General features: G+C 37.3%; 1 protein-coding gene across 1 annotated transcript; it reads left to right on the top strand.

Moving 5' to 3' along the window:
• Positions 1-5,614: 5,614 nt before the first annotated feature.
• Positions 5,615-8,138, top strand: LOC113753550 (polygalacturonase-1 non-catalytic subunit beta-like). Its single transcript, XM_027297729.1, has 2 exons — positions 5,615-5,813; positions 6,005-8,138. Exons 1-2 carry the CDS (start codon positions 5,739-5,741, stop codon positions 7,856-7,858), a joined length of 1,929 nt encoding a protein of 642 aa, XP_027153530.1. The 5' UTR covers positions 5,615-5,738; the 3' UTR covers positions 7,859-8,138.
• Positions 8,139-16,100: the final 7,962 nt, after the last annotated feature.

Below are 16,100 nucleotides of genomic sequence, written 5' to 3'. Positions count from 1 at the left end.
TGTGCACCGAGCAAGCAAAGGACCTGTTGAAAAATCTACGCACTGTCGGATGGATCAAGATGAAATGGCTAGCTTTGTACGAGAGGATGGATGCTCATGATGATAAGCACGGCTGAAGGGACCATTCACAGTAGTATTTTGGAAAAATCCCCCTAATAAACTGAAGTAAAGTATTGGTTCATCTTCAAAGCTAAAAGGGACCATCTTTTTTAGAAGTTTCTTCTGGATTAAGTGATTCCAAAATAGTTAACTCTTTTCTGATGGGCCAAAAAGAAATGGCGAACTTCTTTAATAAAAAAGATTCGTTGTTCACAACTTGAGAGGTTAAGATTTTCAAGGGCGAGATGCTTCTGTATTATCTTTGTCTGAACCGAACCTTTGCAGTGGACAAAAACTGCATGTAAAGCATGTGAATGCCTGCTAGGAAATGGTTGAAGCATATGGGAATTAATCAAGGCTCAGAGGTACAGTGGACTAGGTGAATATAATAGGATGTACGAAAGCAATCAGGAACCATAATTTTGGAAAGCAAATATGAGGAGCAATTGGAACATTGCTGGCTTTATCAGCGAACTTGGAAGCACATAATTGTCCAAGTTAGGAGTGTTCAACTAATTTGAATTACCATATGAAAGAAGAATCTATGGATGCCTGATGTGAACTCAATGGTATCACACTATTTTCTAAGCCACCAGATGCTTCAGAGCCGACTAGATTAGGGGTAATTTATTCCCACCTAACCATTTGTACTTCCGCAGAAAAAAGACATTAAAAGAGGTCTGACAATTTCAATTAACTCAACAATTATCTCTAATCTTCGCATCTCTCTAAAACATGTCACCTGGCTTCCATGTTCAAAGCAGCCTCCATTTTCGTGCAATTGCTCAGCAGCAAACTTTTCATGCAAACATATGTTATTGTTGTCTCTAAAAGATTGCTAGCTAGAAGTAAGGATGAGATACTTCACTGGTCGTATTTGTTGCGTGGATTAAAAAATGAGGATAAATCTTGGATACATTATTGATAATGTATACACTATCACGTCAGAGTTATATTAACATATGCGTAAAACTTGAATTTCAAATTTAAATTTAGATCAATTATTATGCATCTAAACTTGAAAGAGTACTATATATGCTCTCATTGTTAGTATGTAGAAAATTAATCTAAATACCAAGAAGATACATTTTGTAAATTGGCCACGTGGTGAGTACATTTAAAATATGTCAACCAGCAAAATAAAAGTTTGGTATTGTGAATAAATCTTTCTTAGCTTTTTCTCTCTCTCGAGCAATTCGGGGTTGACAAAGGGCAAGAAGCTCTTTGAGTAACTAACTGTTTGCTTGAATCAAAAAACGTTTTGATCAGCCTAATCTTGCCTCCAACCGTGCTTCTTCTCTTGCATGCTTCTACGACATACGCAAAACATCAAAATAAGACGCAACAAACCTAGCCCGCCCAGCCGTATAGCCAATTGGTGTACGAGTGTGATGATTTGACCTCAGAAAATAATAGCAGGCAGGCAGCAACATTAATGCTAAGACCTTCCCAGATACCGATTGTTTGATTACCTCCCGATGAATTTGAGCTTGTTTTTAATTTCTGCTGCTTCAGGATGATATACAATAATTTAAGTTAAGGGACAATGGTTTGTTAAAATGTGGATAATGCCATGAATGCATGTTGTTGTATCAGATAACCATCCAGCTCTGAACGATTATGACGCTGCAGCCTTGGATATGTGGATATAATTGAAATAGGAGTATACTACAATTTTTATGGCGTAAGATCTCAAATAGCCCCTTTCGCATGCTAGTAGCCGTATGTAAGATCGAAGAAAATTACCAAACAGAGTGCAAAACCGGGGAAATGATCCACTAATAATTTTGCTTCTCCTAATCAAATTATGAGTGTTCAAATTGCTTCGTAGAGAATAGTACACATAGTTGAACATAGCCACAAGTTTGTCTTTTGGTTGAGAAAGTCAATGACTTGCACATGAAAACAACTCGGGATTTCTTTCTTATGAACGTGGCTAAGAGATAAAACATTATTTTGTTTTGCTAATTAGCAAAGAAGAAAAGATATCTTGCGAGGTAACGATTATTCATATGTATAAGTTTCACTTAATTGAGTCAACAAAGCAGGGGATTGATCGTTGTTAGCTAATACCCTTGATGCGATTCAAGAGAGAAAGAGCATGGTTTCAAAAATTGGAGATGTAGACTAGGAATTCTTAAATCTTTCCTTTCGAGATGAATGATTTTTGTGATGATCAGTGCTACTTACGTGCCGTTTTCCACTGAGAATATTAATGCTTCTTTGAGGACATTGAACGTCAATTAAGGTCTCCAAAAATTTTTTTTTTTTTTTGGTGCAAAATTGGAATAATCACTAAACTATTTAAAATGTTATAGTCAGGTCACTAAACTTTTTCTTTGGCCAAAAAGGCCACTTAACCCTTTAAAATCGATCTTTTGGATCATGTTGACTAATTTAACCAGTAAACCAATCAAAATGAAGCACATTTAACCTGGTATTCTAGGTTTTCAGAGGTAAAAATGTCCTAAATTGTAAATCATTTCCGGTCGGCTTAGCAAAGAGTGACCCAAAATACCCGTTTTAAGGAGTTGAATGATCTTTACGGCCAAAAAAAAAAAAAAAAAGGGTTCAATGATCAAATCTTGCTATTTTAGATAGTTTAGTGATCGTTCTTGCCATTCACTGCGGCAAAACCAGAACGGAGTCGAGACTCGATGGCTGATTTCTTTGTCAACCAAAGTTTTCAGTTCACCAAATTTAAGTCGGGCCACGAGAAAAAAGTTGCAGCAGAACTGGAAAACTTGAATAGCCCTGCGATGACAGTAAAAAAATATTTCAGGATCCAAATATTATCCATAAATCCAACCATAAGCAGGATTATATCTCACCACACAGAATCTTTTGCATTCCGTGATGAAACAGTATGTTGAAAACATTTCTTATCACTTCACTATCATATCACTCTTCCTTTCTGTTTCTCTCCTTTAGGGTGGAGAAAGTGGGAGTTCTTTCTCGCTTTTTGGGTCGAGTTAACAACTAGAATATATTCTTCCAAACTTAAATCCATTAATCCCCTGTTAGTTCCATAGCTGGAAGTAGATAAACAAAAAGAGTTATTAATTAAAGTACTGAGAAGAACATATCCTCATTTATAGACTGCTCGTCTGAATTGATAGTTGCAGGTTGTAAAAATGCTGGCTTGGTTTGTAAGCCAAAAAAAAAAAAAGTATGGGAACAATTGAACAAGCAAGTAGAGAGAGAGAGAGAGAGAGAGAGAGAATAAGAAGAAGAAGAAGGAGAAGAAGATAGGTCTGCTCCCCCGAGAATAAATTATAGATTTTGGCATTGTCACGGGTTTTTGTCCCTGGCCTAGATGTACAACACCAAATTTATCACCATTAAATGTATATGATGCATATAATGCAAATGGTTGGGAAGAATAGGAGCAGTGCAGTACTGGTGAGTGGACTTGAGGGAGTGTGACTCAAACTTCATGAGTGGATCACATAAAGTTTGAGAAACAATTCGCTGCATAAAACAAAAAAACATTAGAAACTAAACGCGTTAGGATTGTTGTGTGTGTGTGTGTGTATATATATATGTCGATGGAAAACGCTGCCAAGCAACCTCTGCTGCCATCTGCGATCTAACGCGGCTTCTTTGAGTCACCAACAATTTTCACCTCAACTGTGACTCCTCTCAACTTTAGGCCCCACCTTTTTTTTTTTTTTGGCTTAAGGGATGACTCCTAACTCTACGTAGAGAAAATAAAAAAGTTTTAAAATTGAAGCAAAAATGCTACCGTAAGGAAAATAGAAGAGTTTCGAAGTCGACCTAAAAATCTTTATCATAATTAACTAAAAAAGTAATGGTTATTGTTAGGGGCAGAATGGTCTCGTTACCAGGATCATTCAGCTTTTTATCTCCCCGATTTGGTTGAAAAAAGGAAAAAAAGAACCCGACCATGACTAACTAATATAACCACCTTTTTTCTCATCTCAATCCCAAATTAACAAGCCACTCCAACTCACTCTCCCACGCTTTGAAGTTTGAGCACAAGGAAGGCCTGCACAAGTGATAATCCTTCGTGTTAGGAGTGTGCAACGAATTTGAATTCGAAATTTTTCGAAAATTTGACAATAGAATTACCGACCGAATTCGATTTCAAAGTCACTAGTTCGGAATTCGAATTCAATTCCAAATTCACCGAATTCGGAAACCTTTTTCCCTTTTTTTGCTTTTTATTAGATGTATTGTTATGTAATATAAATTTTATATTACATATATTATAAAAAAATATTACTATATATAACAATATATATATTATAAGACGAAATTGAAATCGAAAATTTCTATTTCTATTTCCGATTTCAAAAACTCCAATACCGAATTCGAACCAAATTCGCATAATTTGAAATCGAAAATTTCGATTTCAATGCGGAATTTCGAATTACTAATTTCTAAAATTCCGAATCAAATTCGAATTTGATCGATAAATCGAAATTTTTTGATTTTGCACGCTCGTACTTTGTGTTGCTAAATCTGTAACAAACCTAGCAACGACGCCCCCGTTTGCAGTTTGTGAGCAAACGCTATAAGATTTCATTTCTTTGGTTTGTGGCTCTCAAGTGACGTCTTGAAGTTGTTCGTGCGTTAACAAGACAATTTACTGTCTGAACTCAATTAAAAAGATTACTAGTAGTAATGAAACGAGCAATGATGAAAAGCATATAGTTTGTGTATCGTAGATTAACTTATAATTTATTCATCCTTATCGCAAAAAAAAAAAAGAGTAAAAGTGGCCCCCCATTCAATCATGCAAGTATTTGCTACATTAGTTATGTGTAAATAAGAAAGAAAATATAGAACAGCAGCCATTTACTTGTGCGATACACTTGCTCCAAACCTACATACATTTTAGACTGCGAATGACTTTTCTTCCAATGAAATTTGAGATATCTAACTCACGACTTTTTCAAATTTTGATGTCTAAACTTTACTCACATAGGATCCATCCATCATCAGAGCTTTGCCTGGTGATTTTTATTACTTTCAGTAACTAATCAAAAGTTAGTGAATAAATCATCGTAATATGTTTTGTTTTTTGCAAAAGCCTCCTGTTTGACTGAAAAGTAGAAACCACGTCAACAGTTCTGACACCGAGAGGGTATATTAGTATTGAAATTGTCTGCTAAGCTCAGAGGAATAAAAGACTAACAACGCTGAAAATAGAAAGCAAAAGTTTCTGAATTCTGTGAATCACTTGCCAAATCTTATAGTACTAGTAAAAGGTAGTAAAAATATTCTGTTGCGAAAAACTCGATCTAACCGCGTCGTCATAACGCGAAGGCATATAATATGAATTTAGAAAGCGAAAGCATAGATTAGTTCCTTAAACCAAACCACTAGCCTTAATTAAAAACTTAACAAAACATTTCGAATTTCCATAAAGCAAAAGGAGCAAAGCAAATTCTGCCACAAGTCTCCTCTTTTGATTTTTGTTACCTTCCCTCCCTTAAAAACATATCATAATTCATAACCCTGCTATTTAAAGCCCCCACCACCGCAGTCCATCCTTCGCTGTTCAGTTCCGTGCCTCAAAAATTTTGCAGTATAAAAGCTCTGCCTCCAATCCAAAACCATAACATTCTACCCACCCCTTCCTTCCTCTGTTGCCACCTTTAAAGCAATCAAAAATGCTCAAGCCCGCTACTGCTCCTCCCTCCCTCCTCCTCTGCCTCCTCTTCTTGTCCATTGCTCCATCCTTCAGTGTAAGTCTGTACATCATCTAACCTTAATCTTTTTTAGTAGGAGTACAATTCTTTTTCTATTTATCTCGAATTTGTATCCATGTATTTCCTCTGTTCTCTGAATTTGCACGCGTGGACAATGTACATTATTACTAATCAATCTGTAGAGCCCACATAACTGATATGCCATATTAATCGGCGTGATAATGCAGGTGGGGATTGCCGGAGCAGGGAAATCCGGGCGGAGGTTGGCCGGAGATAGCCCATTCACGGCGAAGGCCTCGTTGATTCGTTACTGGAAAAAGCAAGTGTCCAATGACTTGCCAAAGCCGTGGTTTTTTCTCAACAAGGCCTCGCCATTGGACGCCGTGCAATTGGCGACCTTTTCAAAACTCGCCGATCAAAACTCCTTGCCCGCCCAACTCCCCGCGTTTTGCTCCAAAGCCAATCTCATTTGCTTCCCCGACTTGTCCCCCAGCCTCGAAAAGCACACCGGGGACGTGAATTTCGCCTCGTACAGCTTCCGGAATTTCACCAATTACGGCACCAACCGTGCCGGAGGTGTTGACTCATTCAAAAACTACACCAACGGTGAAAATATCCCCGTCGACGCCTTCCGCCGATACAGCCGTGACTCCGTCGGCCACGACGACAAGTTCACCAATTACGCCCTCGACGCCAACGTTGTCGACCAGAGCTTCACCACTTACGGCACCGCCGCCACCGGCGGGACCGGCGACTTCAAGAACTACAACGACAATTCCAACGTCCCAGGCCTCAAATTCACCTCGTATTCGGACAGCTCCAATGGCCGGAAGCAGGGCTTCAAGGGGTACGCAACCAATGCCAATGCCGGGGACGAAGGTTTCACCAGCTACGGCAAAAATGGTAATGGAGCGGAGAACGATTTCACCAGCTACGGCAATAACTCTAACGTCGTCGGCTCCAACTTTAAAAATTACGGTGAAACCGCGAATGCTGCCACCGATAAATTCTCCTCTTATGGGTCCAACGGGAATGTCCCGGAAAACAATTTCAATAATTATGGCCCCGGAGGAAATGCTGCTACTGAAACTTTTACCAATTATCGGGATCAGTCCAACGTGGGAGATGACTCCTTCCAATCTTATGCAAAGGGGTCCAATGCGGCCACGGCCAATTTCGTCAACTACGGTCAATCTTTCAACGAAGGATCCGATAGATTCACCAGCTATGGCAGGGATGCCTCGAGCCTGACCGTTGGCTTCAAAATATATGGTGTGAATAACACGTTCAAGGAGTACGCTAAAAGTGGCGTCACTTTTGCGAGTTACAGGAATGACACCAGCAGCAGCAGCTCCACAGCCAGTTTGGCCGCAGAGAAGGCGGGTGCTAGTGGGAAAAGGGTAAATAACAGGTGGGTTGAGCCCGGGAAGTTTTTCAGGGAGAAGATGTTGCGGACTGGAACTGTGATGCCAATGCCCGATATCAAGGATAAAATGCCTAAAAGGTCGTTTTTGCCCCGGGTGCTCCTGTCGAAACTACCCTTTTCCACCAGCAAGATCGGGGAATTGAAGAAAATCTTCCATGCAGCGGATGATTCCAAGATGGCGGGGCTGATGGCGGATTCGCTGGGCGAATGCGAGAGAGCGTCGAGCCCCGGGGAGACCAAGCGGTGCGTCGGGTCGGGGGAGGACATGATCGACTTTGCAACTTCAGTTCTGGGTCGAAACGTCGGCGTTCGGACCACTGAGAACACCCAAGGCTCAGGTGGAAACATCTTGATCGGGAGTGTCAAGGGAATCAACGGTGGAAAAGTCACAAAATCAGTGTCCTGTCATCAGAGTCTGTTCCCGTACTTGCTCTATTACTGCCATTCAGTTCCTAAAGTTCGGGTTTACGAAGCGGATATACTTGACCCAAAGACCAAGGACAAAATCAACCACGGAGTTGCCATCTGTCACGTGGACACGTCAACCTGGAGCCCCGGTCACGGAGCCTTCATTGCTCTGGGTTCGGGTCCTGGTAAGATCGAGGTTTGCCACTGGATCTTTGAGAACGATATGACTTGGACCATCGCCGATTGATCCAGATTCATTTGAGAGTAATAAATACTCTACTACTAGTCCAGAACTAGACTACTAGTCCAGTAATCTCATCTTTGTGACGGCTCTGATCAAACCAGTGTGTTGCTAAAAGCGAGCCCCTGGTCTGGTTTGTGCTTGGTAAATTCCATTTACTCCTCTCATATTATATATATTCAAAAAATTATGTTTACGTTCGTCAAAAAGGATTTGTCAAGTTCAACTTTCTTGAAAAGTACTACTAGTAATTAGTGCTCTGTTATTCAATCATAAGTTGCTTTCATGATATGCAGCCATCGTTTTGATCATTTTCCTATTCCGACGGAATCCATCCCCAGCGTAATTTTGTGCTTATTACAACAATAATATGTTTATTTGACGGTACAATGTTGACAACAAGCAAGCTCGTCAAGTGATATTTGCACTCTTAAAGAATAATTTCTTTTATAGTCTAACATTTTATTGCTCGAAAGAAAGAATGTGTTGTACGAGAAAATCATTTTGAAATGCAAATATATATGTTTTGAAATAGAAATTATTTTGAGTTTATGACATGTGCGTTCATTTATTCAACGCTGATAGTATATACATTGTCAGTAGTGTATGATTAATTAAAAAATAGAAATTATTTTGAATTTATGGCATGTGTGTTCATTTATTCAACGCTGATAGTATATATATATATCATATATATATCATTTGTCAGTAGAAAAATATTATTGTCAGTAGTATATATATATATATATATATATATCATTTGTATGTTTTTGAAACGCCACTTTTTTGGATAGGAGTTTTTGTGATGATTTATTTGGATAGGAGTTTATTTAAAATAATTATTGTAGCACTTTTTGTGATGTGATGTATGTGAGATAAAAAGATGATTGAAATTTGTGAAGTAAATTATTTTATTTCAAATCTTCCTGATCCAAACACACCCTGGATGGATGCTGACATTCACACACAAGTGTGATTGGGCCAAACGTTTGCTAGCTTTGATGGTAGGCTGGCAGCAGTAGCCATATTCTACGGTACAAACAAAGTTGAGAGTGGGAAGTGATTTGTATGGGCGACGAGTCACACTTATGCTGCTGGCCCCTTTCTTGTGTTGTTTTCGCGTAAATGCTTTTGTTGCCTGCGACCCATGCAAAGATAGATAGACAAGTGACCATGCACGGAGCATTTAAGGACAGTTGAGAAATGAAGTTCCGGAGTGCACACCAAATACCATCTGAATCTGAATTCTGACCAAAGAAAGATAAAAATCAGATTGTGAAAAAGAGGCCACCGCAGCCACACTACGCTGGAGGACTAGAAACCAAAATGATATGCAGGACTGTACTACTACTACTAGAAACTCTTTTTATTTTCGTTGTTAGTTTTTTTTTTTTATGCTAAAGACAAAATGATACTATATAATTCACGTGTATAAAGCTTTTGTGGCAACAATTTGGTGGTCCTGAGACCGCCAATAGTGTACTTCTATAATGCATGGGATAGGCCATGTGCCAGCTGTAAGTGTTTACTGCCTTTTCTTTCCTTCTTCTGTATTGCTTTTATTTTTATTTTCCTTTTTATTTTTTTTTTGGCTCTTCATTTAGTAGAATCTTTCAGAGTTTTATATTTATGGTCAGGAATTTTTCCATTCTAAATAGTTCTTTATCTCTTTTGAGTGGATGCGTTTGGAAAAATTCATAAATTAATTTCCTCGTCCAAATCATGGATGAGTTAAGATGGAAGGAATTATAAATAGGTTGTCCTCGTGAATGTAAGATCTCTCGCTTCCGCGCCGCGGGAGGAAGGAAAAAGAAAAAAAAAATCATATCTGCTGGCCATCATCTCATATCATTTGTTAAAGAAGAACGGCACAGAGGAGAGGAGAAGGGAATAGACGTAATTATGACGGATTTATATATATTTTTTTGACAATAATTATGACGGATTTAACATTGCGGCTCTACTTCTTTTTTTGTTGAGAAAACATGAATGCCCGCGAATCTTTACCTCTTCCATTGCTCCACATGATAAAGGACAAATTGTACTGCCTTCAGAAACTTGGAAACAAAATAGCTGCTGTATATATATATACCTCTCTTTCATTTTTTTTTTTCTGTCGTTTTGTGAACTTTTCCCCTCTTGCTTTGCTGAACAAGCTACGAGCTTTAACACAAATTATTCCTCACAAATCATCCAGCTTGTAAAGTCGCACCATTTTTGAAGAAAGTTATTTTATAATAATGCATATTAAACTCTCTCTTTTTTTTTTTTAATAATGTACGCGAGAGGATTTGAATTCAAAATTTTTTACTTACACTCTCTCCTTCCTTCCGAAGACTCATCCCTCTCCCTATACTAATGCAGTTAGCAAAATCAAATCGCCTTGCTAAGCTTTTGCCAACGCTCAAAACTAAATGCAGTAGAAATGAGCCTGTGAAAGTCATTAACAAGGTTTATTGCTTTATGCACGATGACGTTTTGTAGATTTGCTGTGCATTTCCTTTTATTTGTTTTTCAAGAGCAATATTCTTTAATGCAATTCTTCTTCTTCTTTTTTTTTATCCATATCATACATACCTGTGGCCCTGGGAATTGCGCTTCCGAAAACCCACTTGAGTTTCAATAAATTTTATTAAGCAAGTTAAGTCCAATGCGATGTTTCATGAGACCCAAATGTAAAATTGAAAAGGACCACATGATTGCAACTGATGGAGGGTGACCCTGAGAAGTACCTTCGGCTGTGGAAAGAGATGCCCGTTTAAGCGGGGCGGGCATGGTCCAGACTTCACATATAGAGCCGGAACTCGCTATAACCTGACCGTAGTCCGTACCGTCAAGAAATTTTTTTTTTTTTTTCCAAACGGCAACATCAGATTACTCATAAAGAAACGATACAAAGTCAGAGCCTTTGCCCCTCCAAATCTGCTTGAGCTAGCTCCAGCAGCCATGCTGGGAAGTCACACTTCCATTCAGCAATATCTATCAATTCTATAGCACATTTCGATAATTGATGACTAATAGAGTTGTTTGACCTTCTAGTGAAGGAAAAACAACATTTATCAAATTCAGTTTTCAATCTCCATATATCAGCCAGTATAGTAGCTATACTAATCTCCCCTTCATATGCATTGATCTTATCTACCACCAGTTTTGCAGTCAGATTCAAACTCCACCTTCCTCCATCCCTCACGCCTGGCCAATACCATTGCTTCCCTGATCGCCAAAGCTTCCTCAACTTTTGCTTTCGCACAGCTTGTAGTTGGACACGCCCAGGATCCTATCAGCTTTCCATGCCTATCTCTTGCCACCATGCCCCATTCAGCTTTGCAGTTCTTCCTGTTCAGGGCTGCATCTGTATTGATCTTGATCCTTACTGTCAAGATTCAGACGGGTCAATTTATTATTATTATTTTTTTATCAAATGCGTTTATGGAAAATTTTTTCTTTCAAAAAAATTTGTTGCGCGCTAATCATAACTTGATTTAGCCTTATATAGCATGATTGCTCACACATATGCAAAATTTAGGAGAAATTTAATAGGTCCCGATTGAATTGTTATATTTAGGAGTTTTTATAAAAATACGTATACTACTAGCTAATTGGTGTATGTGTAATAGGACAACGATTGAAAAATATAATTTTGAAAAATGTACAAATTTTTCTTTAAAAAGTAGCAATCCAAACAGAGTCTCGAAATTTAGTACGCTGACATTCTACTACCAACACTGCTGTACGGGGATAAACCTAATGGCGCATTTGCTTACTGCATAAGATGGGTTGGGTTTAAACAAACTGAGTAACTAATTATCCCATAAACGAGTTTCATAATTTCATGACTTTAGGTCTTGTTTGGATTGCTTGTTTCCGTCGGAAAATATTATCGTTTTCCGTGAAAACACATTTCCCTATCATATTTTTTCCTCACATATATCAAATCGCTACAGTAATTTTTTCATGAAAAATGACGGAAAATGCAATACACACACAATTTAGTCTTTCAAAATTTTTAGTATGCAAAAAGCGTTACATCCTACTAATGCACTTTACATTTGAACCATATATGCACACGATCAGTTCGGGTTTAGACAAAACCGGAAGGACCGATTATTAATGCGTGTCCTCCGCATGATTAATTAGGCTGTGGGACGTGACATTTATAATTTTACGAACTTGAAATCATGTCCAAGTTGCGATGAGAGTGAGTTGCTAGTTACGTTGGCAACTGGGGAAGGTTCCACAAATTGGTTTCCACAAACCTGCTACCTGTCAGTGTTTCTGCGTTAATGCTTTTCTGCCAAATTTAGATAATTGAATTCAACCAACCATTTAATAACACGTGCATCTTTTAAAGTTTTGAGGTAGAGGGTCAATTCACTCAACAGCTACTTAAAAGAGCAGCATTATATACTCAGGTCAGGCAGCCATTTTCAATGCATTGAATGTTGATTGTAGCAATAATTATTGGGGGGTAAATTGTCAAAAGGTAATTACGCGTTCAATGCACGTGTCCTACAATGTAAAATATTCAAGCGAACATCAAACTTGCACTTTCCAACTCAATGAAGGCGATTACTTGAGCGAGTGGAATTAAAGATTGGGATGAACCAAATCTATAAATGTTTTCGTCTTGAAAAGTAGAATCAATGATTGCCAGAGAGGCCAGCTTCAGTCTACTTACATAGCAAGTACCGTTTTGGATAGGGAAAAAGAAGTAGTACTACAAATTAAGCTGTTTTAAATCTCTTCAGGTTTAGGCCCTAATGTTTCTTTCATTCTTTTTTTTTTTTTTTGGTGCTAATTACCTTTTCCTTTCTTGTGTTGCGTCACATTATACGCTGAATATTGCAATGTAGACTTGAATGAGTATAATAAGTATTGGGTGGAAAGAGATTACTGTATTTAAGCCCTAGAAACTAGGAAGTCATAGCAAGCATATATAGCTTCTTGTATTTTTTTTTTCACTTATGATTTTGTTATACTTTATCATTATGTGATGCAAACGCGTGTGTTTTGACTCGTTAATCTAAAAGGGATATCTTAATTTCGACTTAAATGCTCATACTTTATTTACATTTTTTGTCATATTCCTATAGCACTTAACTTAGGATATCACATTTTAACCACAGGTTAGGTTCTGATATTTTTGAGTTCTACGCTAAATTAATTGTCACTTATGCGCATTGAGCTATTTGTAAATTTGTTGGATGGGAAAAAGCGGGAAAATATCCTATGGATTTCCATTAGTTTATTGAACACGATTTTCATAATTTAGTATTTCCAAATTTTGCAAGTCAATAATGTAACTAACCGGGGAAGGTTTCCCAAAAATTGTTTCACTGCGTGAAGATACCTACTCCCTCACAAGTGTCTGCCTTTATGAGTTTCTTCCAAATTTGGGTAAGAACGGGGGACTGTAAAATAAATATTATAGTCCGACCAACCATTTCATTAAAGTTTTCAGGTACGGGGTCAATTCCCTCAACAGCTAACTGTGGAACACAGGATATGTTTTTTTTTTTTTTTTTTTTTGGGTACATTCTATGCTATTTATACTAATGAATGAATAAGGAACAAAATTGTCAAGCAAGAACATTAATTAGATGTAGGCGTCCTGCGGTGCAAATATTCCGGCAAATTAACGTCAAACATCGGACCCATTAATTGAAGACGATTACAAATAGTGAGGAATTTAAGATTCGGAAAAGAATCAAATCTATCTATGGTTGCTTTTGTCTTAAGCCTCTCAAGTTAAATATTCGCTTCAAGAATCAATAATGATTGCCAAGTGGCAGCATTTAGTCCAATTACATTGTACTCTTTTGCAGAGGGCCAAAAAAAAAAAAAAATGTACAACAAAGCTGTTTTAAATCTCTTCTGGTTTTAGGCCCTAATGCTTTTTCGGTCTTGAGCAATATTACGGTCTTGTTTTCGTTTGTTTTAGATTTTGCATATGCCGATTATACAAAGTTATTATGAAAAAATAATTAAAGTCATAAAAAGTTACTTTTTGATAGATTTTGAAATTTAACTTTTCTGGCTATTTAAAAAGTATAATCTGAGGAGAAAAATAAATGACGACATAAAAAAACTGATTATTCAAAATCAAAATCTATACAAAAATAAATTAATTAATCAACAACAAGTCCTATAATTTGTCCAACAATATACCTGTGACTTAGGCGCATAATTGTAGCTAGGAGCTAATTGTAAATTTGTTGAAATAAGGGACTAGTCGGAGAATGCACAAAAAATTTCCCCTACAACATAGGCTGGAGTTGGAAGCAGACCAAATATGGCAATTGATAACGGGGCATTGGGCCAGTGGCCCGTGTGGGAGCGGACCGAATGTGTTGTTACCCTTAGTTAACGCAACTGATCGTTTCCCGCTATTTTTTTTTTAAGCCCTCCCACCCCTTCTCTACACCTCTCCAACTATCTAGCGCAGAAATCGAATTCTGAACTTGAGTTCCCTGCTATACACCTGAATTTTGTGAATCAATAATATAAGGTAATGAAAGTACTTATTATACCCAATAAAAAAAAAAAAAAAAAAAAAACCTAGAGAATGAGTACTTCCATTGACGTGATGCTATTGATCTTTTATTTTCGTTTAGAAACCTGTGTTGTAGTGATTTATCAAAATTCAGAGGAAGGAAGATATAACTTTTAAATGCTAAAAGAAAATAATAATAGGATTGCACTAGAAAGGATATGCTAATAGACCTTCCCAGAATGGTATTTTGCTAACTTTTATCACTGGATTGGTTGCACGCTGGGCTTATGACCCAATAATTGGGACATGCAAGTGATGGGCCGAAACCGCAATTAAAGCTTAAAACATGAGAAAAGACGCGCGGTTGGTTTTTTTTTTTTTCAGAGATCACTTGTGGTATTCTGAATCACCAGACTAATTTACACGTGTCCCACACCAACCTGTCCAAGCCGTGTGGGTTGTTTCACTGGGGATTTAATCCTTTACAGTGGTACTCACCTAACTAAACTACTACCAACAGATCAAAGCCCGTGTGGGTTGTTTCACCGGGGATTCGATTCTTGGCAGTGGTACTCACCTAACTAGACTACTACCAACAGACCAAAGCCCATGTGGGTTGGTTATCGTGACTGATTTATGGCAAAAACAAAATCTCGATAGTCCAAAAGTTTGGAAATGATTAATGATACCAGTTCATAGGAAGTTGCAATCGGAGGATGAACAAATGCTAATGAAATCAAAAGAACGTACACATGAGTAATTATATATCCTAGACAGACAGACAAAAAAAATCTATATACAAGTACAATACCAAGGCGTGAATGATATTAAATTATGGTTGTAAACCGTGTGCCTGGCTGGCAAATATTCTGTTAGTATAACATATTCCTAGCATCATCAATCTCAAAATCATAATGAGTACCACAATAACTGTAGCACGCACTAAATGACTAAATGACCTAGCACGCACTACCAAAAAGTAGCTAGTACTCCCTCCGTCCCACTTTGATAGTTCTAGTTCTTTTTTCACACAGTTTAAGAAAAAATAATTAATTTTGTTGGAACAATCAATTTAGGTAGTTATTTTTCTAAAATGCCCTCACATTAATTAGAGTATAACTTTATGGGAACTTGAATTGATGGTAAAAAAAGAATCAACTCTTATTAAATGGGGTAGGTTTATAGTAACAACAACTTACATTGAATAAGGGTATTTTAGAAAAATTAAAATACAACTACATTCTTCAATTGGAAAGTGGACTACAATTTGGGACAGACGAAAAAGGAAAACAGGACTATCAAAGTGGAACGGATGGAGTATAATTTTATGAGCAAGGGAAATTTTTCCAACGTGCATGGACTTAAATTAAAAGACCGAGTTAATTACAATTTGTTCCCTTAAATTTGACCATTTATAACACTTTACTCCCCTGAACTTTAAATATATATATATATTTTGCTCCCTTTCTTGACTTAGTCAAATGTTAACGATGAATTCTTCATCCAAATTTTTAACAAAATGACATTAATGCCCTTATATAATAGTTCTAGAATAATGCTACACTTTGAATCGAAAATATGAAACATCTTATCAGAAAAAACTCAAAGTCACATGATTTAAAAAAGTTAAAAATAAAAGATGGTATAATACCAAAAAATTGGAAATTTGTATGATGGAGAAAAAAAGAATTTAAAAATTCCTAAAATATCTGCACAAGTTTTTCATTGATTATCTTTCTTCCTTTAAATTGTAAA

This window comes from Coffea eugenioides, chromosome 11 (genome assembly GCF_003713205.1).
Source record: "Coffea eugenioides isolate CCC68of chromosome 11, Ceug_1.0, whole genome shotgun sequence".
Lineage (NCBI taxonomy): Eukaryota > Viridiplantae > Streptophyta > Magnoliopsida > Gentianales > Rubiaceae > Coffea > Coffea eugenioides.
This window is presented reverse-complemented; position numbering and strand designations above follow the sequence as displayed.

Coding starts and splice junctions, on each gene's coding strand:
- LOC113753550 (XM_027297729.1), top strand. CDS start 5,739: ATGCTCAAGCCCGCTACTGCTCCTCCCTCCCTCCTCCTCTGCCTCCTC. Junction 5,814..6,004: donor CCATTGCTCCATCCTTCAGT/GTAAGTCTGTAC, acceptor GTGATAATGCAG/GTGGGGATTGCCGGAGCAGG.